The sequence below is a fragment of the Pholis gunnellus genome, assembly GCF_910591455.1.
Source record: "Pholis gunnellus genome assembly, chromosome: 20".
Taxonomy (NCBI): Eukaryota; Metazoa; Chordata; class Actinopteri; order Perciformes; family Pholidae; genus Pholis; species Pholis gunnellus.
The window spans coordinates 18,960,368-18,979,096 of record NC_136547.1 but is presented as its reverse complement, the minus strand read 5'-3'; the positions used below and the strand labels follow the sequence as shown (position 1 = coordinate 18,979,096).

Below are 18,729 nucleotides of genomic sequence, written 5' to 3'. Positions count from 1 at the left end.
TTATCAGTCGCCTATTATAGAAACACCCTGCATGTACAGCTCTGCCGTGTCATCATCCCCAGGTCGTTACCAACTTTGTCGCGGTTTTATTTCGCTTCTCTTTCTTCAGACCACTCGGGAGAGACTTGAGGGCGCATTACAAAGCTAATGGGTGGACCCGAAGGAGAATTTCCAGCCCCGTGATTTGCTAATCGGGGGCTGGCTCCCTTGTCATTTCACTGTAATCGTGGCTCCGGTTTGTGGAGCTTGCCCAGCCCTCCTCTCCGTGGACGCACCAAGTGTACCGACTGCACTCTGTGCGTTTTGGTTAAAGCCCGACTACCTTCACTGTGAAGGCTGGGCACTGGAAAGGAGGATCGGGGCCCTCGGTGTGGCTGAGAGAAGAGACTAAACTCCTCACATATGGCTTTTTTGTAGGACATTTTTCCATCATCATTGGGATTGTGGAAGGGACGTCGTTCAAATTCACCGGTCGCTCAAAAGTTTTATTCAATTGTGGGCGCCCGACCATGGAGATGCAAAAGTGGTCCACAAGGTGGAAAACGAAAAGGTGGTTTATGGATTCCACTGTAACTGCATTCATCACTTTAACCCTGGTTCTACAAGCTACAAATGTCGGAGCAGGTAAGATTCTTAGGATCAAGCTTCTCTAATAAACTTCATCTGGCCGAAAGGGGACGGAGCAGCGACCGGCTCGGAAAACCCGGTAACTGATGATGGAGATTTGGGGATTAACAGATTTACCTGGACACAGTGGCGTCACGTTTGCTTCGTAGTTAGTTGTATGTTTTGTTACTTCAACGTTCCATAACCTGAGTAATTACATTGAAGCGAGATTTCCCCAGATACCTGTGTAATTGAGCGCTTTGTGAAAGCCTCCAACAAACAACTAACACTCAGCAAACGGAGCGTTTGGTACAGTAAAACGGCGCCCCCCTCACTGCTGCAGTGAAGTGGACGGTTAAACCCCAGAGAAGACTCTTATACAGTACTGAGGTGCATATATATCGTTGGCCAACAAACTATATTCAGTATCCCACTATTTACTGCGGGCTGCTGTTACGCATGAATGGGAAGCGTCCGCTCAGAAGATGAAACACCTCGCCCAATTAAATTCATCCTAAGCAGCTGGTATGTGTCTATGGAGCTCGGGAAAACAGATTCACTTAGCCTGAAAGAAAGCTCATTGTTTGGACTGTGGTCCGCGAGGTGGATGTGGACACGGTTAGCAGGGTGGGTTTTCCTCAGCCAGACGACACGGGCTACCTTACACTGTGATAACTTGCAACTTACAAACTTTGAATTGAACTGAAACCGTCGATGCCTCATGCTGACAAGTGTTTTTACATTTCATTTCAGGCTGATGGGATACTGACTTGTGTGATAGTGTGGGAGTGCTGTAATTATCCGTATATGTTGAACTGAGTGTACTCTTCATTAATGAATGTAGGGCATGTAATACTGAAGAGGAGGAAAGACTATTCAGGTTAGATGGCTGATTATGAGGCTCACAGCACAGTTTTTTTGTAGACATGAGGATGTTCTGGCGGGGTACAGCATGAGTGTGGTGATAAATATGTGGTAGTGAAGTGCATTTTCACAAAGGCCTTGGAGGATCTCAGATCTGTCAGTGCAGAGTGCAAAGCCCCTCTGGGTCTGCAGGGGGCTAAGTGGTCAGGCAGGTTCACCCTATCTCCACACTGCCCTGGTCCACACTGAAGCCCAAAAGCTGACTTGTGCCCCCCCCCCCCCCCCCCCCCCACACACACACACGCTGCCCAGCTCTTCCCCGCAACTTTGCACTTAGATGTTTTTGTCGGCTGCAGGACAAGGCTCTGTTGTGTGTGCGGTGAGAATGCTTCCCTTTTAAGTACTGAGTAGTTATTTGATGATGGTCCTTGTTGCACTTCCCTATGATTTCAGAGCCTTCAAAGAGCGGGACTGCATATTGGCCGAGCCGGCAGCCACAATGGCCACAAGTCATAGGGTTCAGGATAGGCATCACACCTTGGCCTATGGACAACTCTGTAAGGATTTACTGTTGCATACAGATACAGGTAGAGACTTAGGATACTTCTTTTTTAAATCTCCATAGTGACACTTTTCCAGAATGGAAATGAGCTTAAATAGCTTCTACTATGGGTTCTGAAAAGTTTTCATAAGTCTCTACCTTTAAACCAAATATTTAGTCAAGTTAAAGCTCGACGTCTAAAAAAAGAAAATCAGTTATTGCAGTTAATGACATTGATATTTTAATGTATACGGCACAAATCAATAATGTAGCTTTTTATTCGTTTACAAACTTAACATCTCCTCGTTTTACAGCAGTTTGTTTCCTACTAGGATTACAACCTGCCAATTCAGAAGACACTGGAATGTCATTTTACTTTAAATTGAAAATCTCACTTTTCCAAACACCAACCAACTCCTGCCTCTTTCTAAAAAAAATCTCAAACAATTAGCTGCAGGCTCTGTGTTCCGGGGTCTCAGTCAGTCAAAGCTGTTTCTGCAGGGTGCCCTCTTCATCTAGCAGTGTACAGACACGTTTTCTCAGCCCCCAGGGCGCAGGCATGTGCATTCCAGCAGGCAAAGCTAGCATTTCCAGAGACCTCTCCCTAATATGTTCAACCAAGAGTGTCAGCTAATCAGCTCCTTGCTGGACATTTGTCATGTGTATAGCTGTCACATATTCACAGTCCTTGCAGAATCACATTGAGACGAGCATCTCTTCCTCTTCACAAAGCCACAGCTTGAACTTGTGCTATAACTGCACATTTATACTTCAATTCTGAAATAGGGGTGATCACAAGAGATCTCTTTTTCTTGACCTGTTTGGATTTAGACAAACACTATGGGATCACTTGTTCTAATACTATATGGAGGCATACAGTAAAAGGAGTTAATGAGAGGAAAAGCGAGGGGGTGGGGAAGCTTTGAAAAACTGGGTAGGTCTCAGCGAAGTTTCTTTGGTATGACACCAGCATAAAGCTGTCTTGTTTTAGCCGGCAGCATGGTGGAAGTTAAAGGAAGGAGAGAGCGAGAGTGGGAGAGAGAGGGTGGGGGGATGGGGGGGGGGGGGGGACATATAGAGAGAGATTCTGGCTGTAGATATTATTAGAGTCTCAGGGAGCTGCAGGTGAAAAGGTCTTCCTCTGTTTATTAGACAATTTCACATTTGTTTAACAAAGTGAGTGCTGAAAATGACACAACAGGAGGTGGATATATAATATCAGTGTGCTCAAGCATTACATACTGTGTGATAAAGGAAGAGCTGAGGCAGACTCTTTTGGCCTCTGTCCTAAGACAGGTTGTGTGTTATCTCTTGGAACACACTGTTTACATGGACGTACACTTGTGAACATGATGGAGGTGATATCAAATGACTCCATTTATGTTTTATGGAAATGTGTCCCTCTGCTCCTCCCTTCTACGCGTGCCTCTGCAACTTGCGTAATGATGTTCAGATGATCCAATAACTGAGTAATAGAGGCTGGCTTGCATGGACTCTCTTCTCCAGACTCAAGAAGGTCCATCCCTTCATGCCATGAGATCGGCTGGTAGCTACATGGCCTGTTTGCTCAGCCCCGAGGGCAAATTCACACCAGCTCATCAGATGCAACCTTTTTAAAACCTGTGCACACTCATTTGGCCACCTTAATGGATTGGCCAGTATTGACGTTTTCTCAGCACCTCCGTGTGAGGGTCGTAGCCCGGCCACATCTGGAACATATGAGTCCTGTTTGAACTGAAAGCGGCTCTGCAGGAACTCACAATGAGGTCCTCAGTTCACTCTCCAAAGTAAGTAGCCGGTTCATCCTCACAAGCCACAAAAAAGCCAAGTTGTCCTCAGTAACGGCATTCCTACGGAGTAACAGTTTGCTGATTTTGATCTCAACTTCACATTTTTACATAACTTTGTTTCCTCTGTGTCCTCTGTTGAAATGGTACTGAGTTTGATTTTGGGTTGCCATGTAAGACACTCATTTATTCTCACTAAGCAGATAGTATATAACAATATTTGTAAGATGGCTTGCTGGTGGAGTTTGCTTTATCATACTGCTCACAGTTCAGAGTTTAGTACCGTTGATTGAAGCAGAGCAGCTCTCTTTGCCTTCATCGCGATGCATCTGTTCTGGTCCATCGCAGGTGTTGTATAAGGCGCTGGACGATAAGGAGACCAGATGTAGGCCGGGCCCTTTATGTGAAAATACCTTCAGCATGATAAACGTAACATATTCCTTTAGTGTCTTCCATAAAAATGAAAACCTTGAGTGGGACAAACTCACAGCAATGGAAGGATTTCTGTCTACTTTTTTCAGAATAGTGTGCTCAAATAGCAGCGTAATGAGCAGCTTCACATCCAGTACGTATAGATTTGTGTTGGAACCTCTTTTCTAAAGAGAATGAAACAGGTTTTTGATTTGCTTTTTCCTTGCTGCCACAGATGGAATGTTGACCAGAGAGTGTTGAGCGAGACATCAGACATTTTTTTAAAACAGGGACTTTAAAGCCGCCAGAAAAGGTGCTTGCTGATGCTTTCAGACACCTTGGCGTGCTTATTTACCCCACAAAAACAGATTAGTGTTATTCTATTTAACAGTCTGCCATTGTATTGCCTGCTTTAGTCGGATATTGCTATATTCTGTGGAGTGACGTGAGCACCTTTGATATATGGGCTTTATTTATAGTACGCACACACATTACATTACAGTCATTTAGCAGATGCTTTTATCCAAAGCGACTTACAATTATAGTACGACGCACTATATGCCCATTGAACTCTCTCTCTCTCAAGATGTGGTCTGCAGCAATAGAATAACATTCACTTTGTCGAGTATGGATTTTACTGTTAGAAAATGAGGCTTGTAAATCATGTTTATAGGCTCATTTTGCATGAATTTAACTTTTTATTAGACCTATTATAGTAAAACATCTCTCACGCACAAATGGCCTCCGGTAACAGATGGTCAATATACTGCAGCAGTTTGATTTCCCCCATATCCTGCCCATCAAGCTAATGTTTTATACTGAGAGGGTGTTTTAATGAAGAGGTACAATTATAATGCTTTCCCATGGGTCTCTATGAGCACCATCGCCACACAGGCTCCTTTATATAAAGTGCATCAGATTGAAGAGAATGTAAAACCCACAGAGCCTCTGGTGACCGTTATCAAGGTAAACCTATCCAGGTGTTATGGAACCAGATCTCTGTTGGCACATTGTTCATTATGCTCTTTGGTTTGGCCTCGACAGAGACGTTTCCTGTCAGATGAGCCTGCAGAGCCACAGGAAGGCAACATTTAACTACTTAGATATGTTAAGTTTATCATAGATAGGGTGTATTGTGTCCATGATACTGTGACCAATGTGTCATAGCGCCATTTTGACGACGGAGGTTCTGGGATGGTCACGGTGAGGGAATCTGTGAATTGCTCCACAAACCTGGGTGAATCGTCCTCGTCTATTTTGACCTGAATCAAGCAGTGGCTCTCTCACTGTTCTGTTTTTAGTTACCAGAACCGGACCTGATGATGAAAATCTGCAATACAACCAACTGAAAACGAAACCCTTTAATACAGTATGCATTTAGTGTTCCATGTGCTGAAACCACATGTAGCTTTCAGAAGCCAATGCTATGACCTAACTGATGTTTTCTCTGCTCCCGTGATCAGCAGAGCCAGTGGACGTGCTAAAAGTATTAGAATTTCAAAATTACCCCGAAGGAGTGACGAAAACATCAGGACTTTGCACAAACCGAAGAGCATCAAAGCCGGACTCAGCTTACAGAGTTGCCAAGCAGGTCCAGATCAGTGCCCCCACCACACAGTTATTCCCTGGTAAGAGAAACCTTTCAACCTTTTTACTTTGTATATTCGAAAGAGATTAAACTGGTTTAAAACACACACTTTTGACAGTGGATTCTTTGATTAGTATTGTTAAATTAGAGGCACGGCTGAGCAAAACTTTAGTTTTTTTGGCCTCCCCAAAAACGTTTAGATGAAAATGTAGACAAACTTCTCAAAATTCTCGCTTTAGTTGAGAAAACCGAAGCTGAGGCCCTGTTGCATTTAAGACAATGGGTAGTAACCAATATATGATATAGTAGATAATATAGTTTTAAACTAGGCAGTCATATTGGAATCATGTCTACTGTTACAATCACTCTAACCCATTGACCTGTCTTTTCCATCCCTCCTCTTGTGGTTCGTGCAGGAGGTGTTTTTCCTGAGGACTTCTCCATCCTGACCACAGTGCGCCCCAAGTCAGGCCTCCAGTCCTTCTTGCTGTCCGTTTACAACAAGCAGGGAGTCCAGCAGCTGGGCGTGGAAGTGGGCCGCTCACCCGTCTTCCTGTTTGAGGATCAGACTGGCAAGCCGGCGCCGGAGGACTACCCTCTGTTCCGTACTCTCAACCTCGCCGACGGAAAGTACGTCAAATCTCAAACATCCACTCGCGTAATAACTCACTCAAACCCACCCGTGCACCCCCAGGCTCACGGTTGAAGCTGATTCAGAAGGAACGGTGTGTCGCAGCGTGCAGGGAGGGCAGTGCAGTTGTTGTAGGTTGTACTGAGGGTCTGAGATAAACATGCTAGATGGTGCAAGAGGAACATATGAAGTGTAATCCAAACGGACTTCAAACTTGTCCATATCATCCAGGCTGTGCCAATTTATAGCACTGAGTATACTTGATACAGAAGTTCTATTACTTGCAGCTGATACAATTTGACCAAGTAACTGCAAGACAGATGCAAGCAAGCAAGAAAACAACCCAGATCTTCCCATTTTTGCACCACAGGTGCTCTTGACCGGATTATCTATCTCATCGGGGGTCCGTGGGCACAGAGACAGGTCAGAGACAAGGAGACACTGGATTATTGGGGCACAGCAGGCACTGCTGTGGGCAACCTGACCTCATCCATGAACTCAGTGCCTCTGTTATTTTAGAGAGGGGGGGGAAAGGGGCAGTCGTGAACTTCCTTTTTACCCCCTTAGATTACCTCACCCAACCAGAAACAGCGCTGCTAACCTTTTAGCATAAACCTGATTATCTGCTCCCAGGCTCACAAATCCCAGGACTCTCACTCAGAGCTGCGGTTTAGCTTGACATGAGTCCGTGTGCTGGGGCAAGAGGGAATAAAGAAACAGATAGGCTGTTGGGGAAAAATGCATCATTTTAAATAGTATATTTTTTATCAAAATGTGTTTTCACTCGCTGAACATGCTCGGTGAGGATAGTTCGTTTTTTTGAGCGTCATAACTCGGGTCACAATATTTATGTGACTCAAATTGGATTTAATGAGATCTATTGTGTACACAGTTATCATGAATGAAGGAAGCTTGGCTCTTCAAAAGTCTCATGTCAGGAATAATTTAAAGAGAAGGAGTTAACGCTCTCAGACAGCTTTGTGTTAGTCTTGTGGGGCTGTATTGTCCAGTGGTTCAGTGTTCTCTGTAGAGGACTTTTAACACTTCTTGGGTCTGGATCCATTCCAGCTCCAGGCCTTGTCTAACACTTTATTGGCTACAGCTCAGGCTGTGTACAGTCTGCAATCCCTGTAGATGTATTCATTGTTAGTGCGAAGCATATGCCAATCTTGAAAAGAGAATCACAATGATGATATTGACGAGGGGAAAAGGAGCATTATCCTTTCTTCTAAAGGGAAGGGGGGGAGGGGGGTGAATAGGAGCATTTATTGTGAGCTGTTACACCGTATATCCTCAGTCTGATCTTATTTAATCTCTTTATTCATGCTCTTCAAAAGATTGCATTTAAATCAATTTGCGTTTTCTAAAATAATCGTACTCTTCTTCTTTTGATCGGTATGCACATCAAAAGTTTGAGAAACTGTTTAAACCTATCAAAGTCAACTTTTGCTTTTCTGCCATATAAGGTGACGAGTAATCCTTCCTGCTGTACCGCTAAACCCAGCGAGTGTTGCCCGCTTGTTTTCCTCTAAGCTCTGTTGCCTACCATGGAATGCGTCTGTATGATCTAGCAGTGTTCAAATGAATTGGACATTTTTCCTCTTCTGATGACAAGATTTACCTTACAGATTTATAAATATGATATCATATATATATATATATATCTGTAATAAACTCTTGTTGTGTTGCCTTCTTGAGCTACAGCGGTGCCAGGTCTCATCTTCCACCTCAGAACAATGTTTTGACTGTGTGTCTCCTGCTCTGGCAAGGCAGGCCTTCCTGGATTCTGACACACACTTTCCACAATGTTCACCATGTCTGTCATGCCGAGTAACCCAGAAGGAGGATTAAGTTTTGAGTTTAATGAGTGTAATCCCGTGTTAAACAGGGCCAGAGTGTGGGGGCAAGAATGTGGTCCATTGCTGCCTGGTATGCAATAGCCCTTAAGTGCAGTGGCAAAATGGTCCAGAGGTGAGGGAGGTGTCAGACTCACGTGTGACCTTGGTTGACCCTTTGCATCTATGGGTGTTGTTGAACGATGTATATCATACATTACTCTGAGGTTCATGTTTTCTTAGAGCATTTGGTTCCGTGAGCATTCTAAATTTCTCTCGCCTTTGAGGTGTGTTGTGATGTATAAAAGGCGGGTTGATAATCCTATTAGATGTGCTGATAAGACTTCCTTAGAACGTAATCAACCACAACTACATTGTCTACAAACGAGCTTCACGTTATTGACTAAACACCACAAAGAATTCATTGTCCTAATTCATTCATGGCGTTTATATTACATCATCGATTATACATCGTATACACTCACAATGTGCACTTGAGTCTCATTACTGACTGACCGTGGCCTCTTTTATTCCTTATCCCTCCTTGTTTTGTCCTTCACCAGGTGGCATCGTGTGGCCATCAGTGTGGAGAAGCAGACGGTCACCATCATCGTAGACTGTAAGAAGAAGATCACCAAGCCTCTCCTCAGGAGCGACCATGGTTCCATCAACACCGACGGTATCACCGTGTTCGGCACCAGGATCCTGGACGAGGAGGTTTTCCAGGTAAAGAGATCATGTCCATTGGGATTTATTTGCTTCTGCTGCATGCTGATTACTAATCCTTGAGATGACAGAAACCAGAGTGGGTCAGAGAAGCTCAGGTTATACTGTATTTAGCGATCAAAGAGGCACATAGGCAGCCTATAAAAATCACAATCTACACAGACTGCAAGCAAGAACTAAAAAAATCGAATCAACGACAGTCAATCGACGATGGATGACTGATACTCGTCAGATGGCCTTCTACCCAAAAGGTCCCAGCAGACAGATGGTGATACAGTGGATTCTAGGCTAAGTGAGACGTTATACTCAATCGTCCTTACCTGGTGACTGCATTTTGTGATACTTGGTAAGATTTGGACCTTAGCCATGTCTAAGTAGTTGATCGTGGCCACCTTGTTTGTTTGTGTTTTTCTGCAAACCACACACAGGCTCTCGGTTAACTTCTCAGATCCTTTGTTAAAGCTTCTCTTTACCTTGTAATTAGAGGCATTTGGTGCCATGGGAGTTTGATGTGTAATAGGTTTACCAAAAATAACTGGCTTTGTTGAATTGTTCTCTTGGATTGACTTTCAATCTGATGGTTTGCATCGACTTTGAAGTGAAATGGTGAAGTGAACCACCGATTTCCTACTTGATGAGATTGATTGCAGCCATGATGGTATTCTATTGATTGAGTGAAGATGAACTCACTAAACTCAGCTGGACTTTTTCAGGCCCTTCTTTGGGCAAAAAGGTGTCCAATTACTACCAAGTGTTAAGTGCAATAGCAGTTATGGTGTTAATATTTGTTGAAGCTAATAAAGAAATGAGTTGGAATGATTGATGATATGTCATGTAAGTACATGTTACTTGGCTCCAAAGGAGAGAAGTCAGTTGTAAGGTTTGAGGTGCCAAGCATGTGTTTCCTAGAAGAGACTTTGTTTGATGAGAATAAAACACGAACTGAAGCACTTTGAAAAAACAACAAGTAATTGTCATTATTTAGTAGAACTAGATTGTTAACCTGAGCACCAAATAATCACTGAACAGACGTAAAGAGCCGCCTACAGAAACACAACTTCATCTACATAAAAGCAAAATGTTGTCACAATATTGGACACATTCTTTGCAATTTAAGCCGCAGACTAAACAAATACAAATAAATAAAATAAATGATACAAAATAATACAAATGTAGACAAATGAAATGTATATGGGCAACATTCTGGGACATAGTCTGTGATTTGATGCTTTAAGGCACAGTTCATCTGGAGGTGGATGCTGGCAGGGGGTCAGGCGGATGTAGATAATGACTGAGTCACGGCACATGGTCTTCTCTCCTGGGAAGTAAGCATCACTAAAAAGGCTGCATTGGGTCGGGTTTGCGTGTGATTGTGAGTGCTGATTGTTTATGGGAAGCAGGTATGCCGAGTCATTATTCTGATGCCAACTTTGTATGATTGATGCTGCTGCTCTTGATTTAAAGCTATATTTTTTGCTCACCTTGTCAATGAGAGAGGGCCCTGCATATTTAAAGCCATGTTATGCGTTTTTCCACAATTATTCTTTTTAACTCTCTTGTGTTGCTCTTAATATCGTACTTTGGTATTTGGCAGTATTTGCTCTGTCTGAGGTCATTTCCCCGATGAAGTGTTAAATTAAAATATGGCTTTTGTAATCATTTTGGATGCCCAAATGAAAAAAATAAGAATTGCTTTTAATAGAAAAGCATTGATTTTGTATTCTTTTGAAAATATAAAATACTGTACATATAACTTACATCAGTTTGATAGTACACAGAATGATGTTAAAATATAGTGTGTGTATATATATATATATATTATATAGTGTATAATAAATATATAGCCGAATCAATGTTGTAAAAAAATGCAGCTGTTCTAAAAGAATTAGCAGTTAAAAAGTCTCTTATTAGCCTCTGACTGTAGTAGACTGACAACAGTGTTTATTTTTAATTGACCTTTATTCGGAAAAATATGAAATCAGCTAGCAGTACGATGTTTCTGATATCTAATTGCAGACTGAATGAGAGGACTGTGTCATATGACTCAACAAAGCTAGAGGTGCAACGTTTTATAAGCAGATCTGCTTTCATATCTCCTGTCAGTTCTGATTAGATTCATGAGAGGGCACTGAAACCGGCATTTGTACGAAACAGTGTGTCCAGTCAGAGGTCGGCCAGGGGAAGGGCTGAAAATAGGAGCCATAAGTCAGTTAACAGGGTCTTCTCTGTGCGGTTTTTGGAACAGGTCTCCTGTCTGTTCTCTGTCCCTGCTCTCCCTCAGAGATCCACAGATGCATGCTGGGATATATACGAAAGAAGGAAATACCTTGGCCTTCTGCATTCAAGCCGGTGGTTATAATTAGAAAATAAATGAAATGGCCAAATCAGTTTTGCGGAAAGTTTATGCCCAGGAAATGTTGAGCCACAGCAGATTCTCTGTCTTACCTTTATTATTTGCACATGGACTAGCTAATAGCAGCGACTGTACAGTTTCTGCCAAAGTGAAGTTATTACTCCCCTTTTTAACACAGTGGTGGTTATTAGTTTTCAAAGGTAAATTTGATAATAAATTCAGTAATAATAAAACATTTGCTCCATTATTCAAACTCTGACATTCGTTCTCAGAATCTGATGTATTATAAACGTCTATTCATGCCATACCTGCCCCAGGTTTGAGTCGACCACCGTCGCGAAGGGATCTGGTTTAGATGAATGGGCGTCTTTCATTGCCCCGTCAGACCTTCCTCATTTCCCCCCCCCCCCCCTTCAGCCGCATATTCTCCCCTGCTCACCACCTCGTCCTCCCTCCCCACCCTCCCCACCTCGAGGCCTCCCTACCTTTGCCGAAGCCATGAGACCGTCTATTCATGCCTCGCTGACACTACCTGTCTGAACCGAGCACACTCGTACACATATCTGTCTATTCCCCGGTGGAGCTGTGGTGGAGCTGTGGTGCTCTATGTTTCCGTGCCACACCACCAGTATTGCCAGAAGATGCACTTGTCTAAAGATAACATTTGTGTTTGTGTTGGATATTTTCATAGCAGGTCTGCTCGCCTGGATAGCCAATAGTAAAAGAACAGCATTCTAACTTTGCTTTGCACACCAAAGTCGTTTTTATAGCTGCCAATGTCTTATAATAACATGCACATAACACACAGAAGCTTTGTAATAACCTTCTAAACTGTTTTAAATTATGCTTTTTCTGTCACCGGCTGATGTGGAAACTCCTTTTGCATTTCTTGATCTCTTAGTTCTCCTACCTTCCTAGAGAAACTGTACTGTATAGGCTTTTGGGAAGTGACTAATTGTTGTAACGGGGTTGTCTAATTACAGTTAGCTATGACAGGACTAAAGGTATGTTGCCCCGGGCAAAGGTATGTCAAAGGACCAACGGTGACGACTACTTTTGATTTGGCCAGTGATGCCCTGTCATTACAACATGTGGTTACATTTTAGTAGCGAAAGGACATGATAGCTTATCTATCACAGCAAATGGTAACAGTGCTGTGTACTGACCGTTCATAACACGGAGGTTGTCCTCATGCAGCAGCCCTGAGGGAACACTAGCTGCAGTTCAAATCGCATTCTTTCACTTTTTAGTTTTAGTCTGCTGCAGCTGCCTTCACAAAGTATGTACTGTTGCATGCAATATGCATTCAATTGGGATCTACATTGCACTTTGAACCTTGACCCTTGTGTTCATATATCCACTGCGCAGAGGATTGTGGGTCAGAATGGCCACAAAAGCATGCTGGCTTGCTCAGTGCTGAATGCGACCAGATGCAGTCGGACATCCTGGTACTTCTGGCACACTGCATTTGACATACTAAATCCTCTGCTGGCATACTACATACTATGTATTACATAGTATGTTCATATGGGTACGCACAGACTGTTACTATGCACTCCTGTAACCTTTGACCTCTCCATGTGTATTTATATCCCTTGTGGCCAGGTCAAGGTGGATAACGCTTTTAGAAAAATATGTGATTTTCAACAAAATCTCAACAAAAATCACAGTTTAATATATTACCATTATATACTCTATCATCCTTTGATAGTAAGAATTATCATGCACTTAAATGCTAATGCTAAAAATGCACTACAAAAAGAGGATATAACAGGTATGGATTAGTCATTTCCACACGGATTCACAGGTTTCACCTGTTGATCTTGACCTCGCTTCTCTCTTTCAGCCTCTCTCTATTCCCGTTGACCTCTGACACCGTAGTCATTAACACACGGCCTAGTGGGCCTGTTTCTGTTCTGTACTGTGCTGCGCTGTAGCCAGGAGGGGCATATTTTTGGAGCTCTGGCTTTGCTCCAAGTTGCCAGGGGCTTTTATCTCAGCAGTCCACAATGGAAGACAGGTCCAGAGCCTCAGCATAACTCTCCCCAGGTGTTTCCCAGCACAAAACATCTTTTACCATTTCAGCTGCTCTCTCTAAATCCCTGCCTGTCGGTCTCTGGATCTCTATTGGTGTTCCCTCTCCTGAGTTGACATCAGTTTCTCGCTTGCCGTGTTTTTAGCTTTGTGGATTGACGCTTGTTTGTTATTTTCAACTGGAAAGTTAATAATGCACCGTTCAAGGAAGAAACGTGCAATTTATACAAGAAAATGACTTTAACTGTAGTAACCTATTAAGATGATTATCTGATTCATTTAAGTTGTCAACGTTAGTACTTCTCAAACATTGGTTTATGGTGTAACCTACAGGTACAAGGCTCACTTAGTCTTTTCTTGTTCCCATGTACATGTATTGTTCAGTCAGAAGTTGTACACTGATTTGAACACAGCCTATTTGTGTGCAGACGGGTGGCTCTCAGACATGGACTAATTAGAGCTGACTCTAGGCAGGGTTCAAGCATTTACTGTTGGTCTTAGGGTGACACATGAGGTAATACATGTCAACTTGACTCAGGGCAAGGCTTGATCTCTCTTCCTCTGTCGAAGCCTTCCCAAACACACACACATACACGCGGACACACACTCAGCTGAGGCCTTTCCAGACTTGCCACCTAGCTTCACTGCTGTCCCACGCCCACTCGGCAGGTCAATTGTGTCTTTTCTTGGCCATTATAGTAAATGTTACTTTTTAATGGCTGACACAGATGTTAAATGATATCATATCTTTCAGGAATGGTGCACAATTCTTAGTACAACTCACCAAATTGCATTGTGCATTTCAACAGGAAATGTATCTCAGTTTCAGACTGTTGAAGTGAGCTGATGCTCCGGTTACACACCTACAGGATCAATAATTGTAGCCAATACAAATATAATACCTGGAGTGTAATAACTAGTATGAGCAGAAGTACTGTGATTTGCCCATTCAATCAGAAAGCTGGAATGAAGGCATATCGGTAAGATAGGATCAGGTATTTGCCAATCTGAGGAATGGGCCACAAACCCTTCAATGTGGCGGCAGGCTAAGCGAGGCAGAATGGGTTGCTTGTTCTAGTTTCGAGTTTGGCGTGTAGATGCACCGTGTCTTACTTGTAATTGACTGACAAGAGATGACCAGAGATGCACTGATGAGAAAAAATCAAGTTAAAGTAGCATTCCACCCACCCAGAGTCACACATGGAGAAATCTCTGCACTGTCAAACTGAAGCTTAGTCGCCAGATGTTGATGGATGGTTACGCAGAGGAGGTTTCAAGGAGAAGCACCGCTTGTTTTCCGATGGGACAAGCCTTAGCACATGGATGTTTATACTAAGGCACATGTTCGGGATCCATAGATCTAGTTTACAGGGAGGACACACACTCACGCACATTCTCTTGACAAGTTGCAGCCTGCTTCATTTCTCTCGTGTTTTTCTACCAATCGTCTGTTCTGCTCTTCAACGTATATTGTCCTCGCTCACACAAGTGCATCAGGATTTTTTACCTCTGGGCTCTGTGTGCTTGCCTGCCAAACACCAAGAACCCCCCTCAGCTTTCTTCGCAATGTGTATAAAGGCTCAAAAAACCCATTCACCAGGAACTCGGGTTCAAGCTATTACAGACTCCAAAGAAAAATCCAGATGCTTTCGCCAATATGTTTGTTGTCTTGCAGTGAGCTGTGTGCTTTGGCTGTAGGACCGATAACAAGGCGAGACATTGCTGGAGCGGTGTCAAGCATTGTGGGGTGTCCCGTCCCAAACCATAGAGAACATTGTGGTTTGAGCTACTTTCCCGAACAATGGCTGAGGTTTTACTCTTTGCTGTGTGCTATTTCAATGGTTTTCATACAAAGTCGTTGTGAATTTTGGGCTTTTGCTCAATATATATATATATATATATTTTTCAGGTGACATTTTAGAGATGTCTTGCGGGCTAAGGCTTCGAATTAAAAGCTTAACAGGTTTGATTTGGAGCTTGTCGGATTTTGTGGCCAGTAACGATTGTGTTATTTGAGCGTGAAAGACACAAAGGACATTTGTATTATTACATAACATTTTAGGCAAGGATTAAAAAAATGTGTTTGTTAAAGAGTTAGGAAACATTTATATGCTGTGGCAGAATATTTCACCGTTGAACTAAAACTTAAACAAAAAGTACTGCAACACTAAATGTATGGTAAACGCTGAAGAGTATACCTCGCTGAATAGGTATTTCACTTCAGCACGTGGCCGTGCCAGGTGTTGCTTGTGTCCTGAGTCTACATGTTTATTTGATTTCCTGAGGTAAACCCTGGCGCTGATAATAACAATAATAATCTTCCTAGTGTCTGAACTTTAGTTTCCTCCCTGCACCATGTGAGTGTGGACTCTGTGGGGTGTGTGTGTGTCAAGCTGTTTAATCATACCAGTGGGAGGATTTACTCTGCCAGACTCTATAAGTGTATGGGACCAAAGACATCACATCTGCAATTTGAGATTTACATTTATGCCACTGCACCCCAGTATGTGTGAGTGTGTGAGCAAGATGAGACATGACCCTTGTGTGTGTGTGTGTGTGTGTATGTATATGGGCAGCCTTGTCTTGTCTGTTTCAAGGGATCTGGTTTCAGCCTTTGTAAATAGATCTAATTAAAAATTGTGATTTCTAATGTCATGGACGATTCCATGTGGGTGAAATATGTTCCCGTATGAATTAAGGTGAAGTAACACAAAGTTTCTTTTTCTGTTTTTCTGCAGGGCGACATCCAGCAACTCCTGATTGTGGCTGATCCCAAAGCAGCGTACGACTACTGTGAACATTACAGCCCAGACTGTGACACCCCCCACAGTGAATCTCTGCAGGCCCAGGAGCCAGAGGAAGAGGTCAGCCAACCAGGGAGGGTGGGGGAGAGTCGATCAATGGAGGGCCCTGATTCATTTCTGTCTTTATAACAGGAGATATTGAGGAGCTTCACTTCCACCTGTGTATTGCTTCTTGTTCGTATTCACGGCCTGCGGATGTCTTTTGACGGGCAAAGAAACCAAAGCTGTCCGCTCTTATTTGCATATGATATTTAGTCTCAATTTGGAGGTAGACATTTTGCAGCCTTACTGATCAGCGATGAAAGCAGCTGATGGGGATATCTATTCTGTTTCTTTGATCTTTTTCTGCAATTCATAAACGCCTATTAACCACAATTGTTTACTTATGATTCTTACTCCGGTGAGTAAGAGTTGGAAACAAGAACACGCAGCATCCAAGGACACAGTGGAATATGTGTAACTCGTTAACCCTTCTTTTATATTTGCCCATTAATCATAAAGATGATTACAAAGGGGCAGCGTGAAACAATCATGGACACTTCCCAGCTATAAGACAGCCAACGTCAATGAAGGCTTAACCACAGAGATCCATCTATGTTTAGATAATAGTTCATAATTGGAAATACATATACTGCCAAATACCATGACCCATCACTTTGAATCAGTTAAGCATGGAATCATGTTCAAACGTTACTTCCATGTTGCAGCATGAAGTGATAAACCTTCATGATTAGAAGTTGGGTTTCCCCTACACTTCAGTATTATTATATTGTATGGTTTTATTTCTCTGTCATGCGAGAGGACGACATCAATCAAACCCTTTAATCTTTGCTGAACTTCACGTCAAGTCATGAAGTGTACAATTTACACGTTTTGCAGTGAGAACGTTCCATTACGATATCCCTGAAATGCAGCTGGTGTTTTTGTCTTTGAGGTTTTCACTGTTGTTTTCCTGTGTTTTTACAAGCTTTTAAACATCCCATCTGCTTACATGTCTGAAGGAGCACATGGCTAGTTACTCCTTTGTTCACCATATTAGAACCATTATGTCATTTAGTAACACTTGGCTTTGATTATCCAAAGGTTTTGATAACTCATATGTTATAAATGATACACTATAATACCTTATAGCATTATAGGTTTTAACTTTTAAACATGTATCATGGCCATGATGATATGTACCATATGTATCATCTTCCTGCTGGAAGGGCACTAATGCTAACGCTAAGACCTCTCTTCGTTCCTCTCTCTCTCTCCTCTCTCTCTCTCTCCCAACCTATCTAGTACACTACTGACGATTTAGATTACTCTCAGTTCTATGATTACTCAGAGGGAGCCACAGACACCATTCCAACCGATGAGTATTCTGAACCACAGGTAAATGAAAAAAAGGCAAAGAAACGAACAAAAAAAAAACGTGTTTCCTGTAATGTCTCTTCCTGTCTGTCATGTATTCCATCCCTCAGTTCGTCTTGTGTTGTCTGTCTCAACGTTATGTTTATGTGCACACAATAATCTAAACACTTTGATTAATGACAATATTTTTGATTGAAGTATTTCAGCCCAAAATATTGATTTACATTGAAAAGTAATCTAGGTGTCCTGACCTTATGTCTACTCTGATCACCTGAGTGTGTGCATGTAAACATCCTCAGTGCGTCAGTTCTCCTTCTATCTGTTTTATGAGGCTCCTTCTTTTATTTGGAAAATATTGTTTTGCATTCCAGCATGTCTTTAAAACTATTGTATGCATTATATATATATATATACATATATATATTAATATGGATATCGGCAACATTTTACATTTTTTAGTTTGGAAACTGCAGCAGAAGCACTTTTTTGACTATTTGATTACTGCAATAGCTGTAAAGAGTTGCTGAAAAGCAAATCCTGTGTGTTTTGCATCTGTCCCAGATAGACACCTACGTATATGTGCCTGAAAACTCTCCTGTGTTCCATGAAAGGCCCGGTCCTCCATTGTTGTGCAGCATTCTTTCTACCCAACTGTTACATGATCTAAAGTTATCGCCAACATTGTCGATTGCAGCCCTCGTAGTTGATGTTCGTGGTCAACATTTTAATTCACACCATGCAGACCAACTACTGTACATGGGCCGATACTGCAAAGTTGAGCACATTTGACAGTTGGGTTGGGAAAGACTCTGTTCAACAGTTGTGGATTGTGTTTTTAAAATAATTTCTACTTTTAAATGTTCCATGTTTGTCTTGGTGTTCTTTGTCGCCGCCACCTCTTCCAGAGAAAGAAACGTAGTGTCTCCATGAAAAAGAAGAGGACCAGAAAGTCCCTCAGTAAAACTAAGGCCAAGCCCTTAAACTTCTTTGCTGCCAAAAAATCACCAGCTAAAAAGTTTGCCGCTAAGAAGAAGCGACAGATGCCTGGCTACCAGGCCACAGCGCCAGCACGACCCAGAGGCAGTTTTAGGGTAAACGTCCACGTAAAGATGAGACCAAATCCCATCAAGATCTTCCTGCCTTGAAGGGAAAATCTGTGATGACAGACTTAGAGCTCCCTAACCTCTTTTGTG

The 18,729-nt window shown here is 42.5% G+C and overlaps 1 protein-coding gene across 2 annotated transcripts in view; it reads left to right on the top strand.

Annotated features, from left to right (window-relative positions):
* Positions 1-509: 509 nt before the first annotated feature.
* col11a1a (collagen, type XI, alpha 1a) overlaps positions 510-18,729 on the top strand; it is a gene marked incomplete at both ends in the record, with an annotated part of 73,184 nt that continues 54,964 nt past the window's right edge. The window contains 6 exons of one of the 2 annotated variants that reach the window (XM_079181199.1): positions 510-624; positions 5,673-5,837; positions 6,214-6,427; positions 8,827-8,989; positions 16,115-16,237; positions 17,465-17,557. In XM_079181199.1, coding sequence (XP_079037325.1) covers positions 510-624; positions 5,673-5,837; positions 6,214-6,427; positions 8,827-8,989; positions 16,115-16,237; positions 17,465-17,557 — 873 coding nt within the window. Of the gene's footprint in view, positions 625-5,672; positions 5,838-6,213; positions 6,428-8,826; positions 8,990-16,114; positions 16,241-17,464; positions 17,558-18,729 lie in introns of both variants that reach the window. The other variant, XM_079181198.1, reaches the window with a different exon arrangement.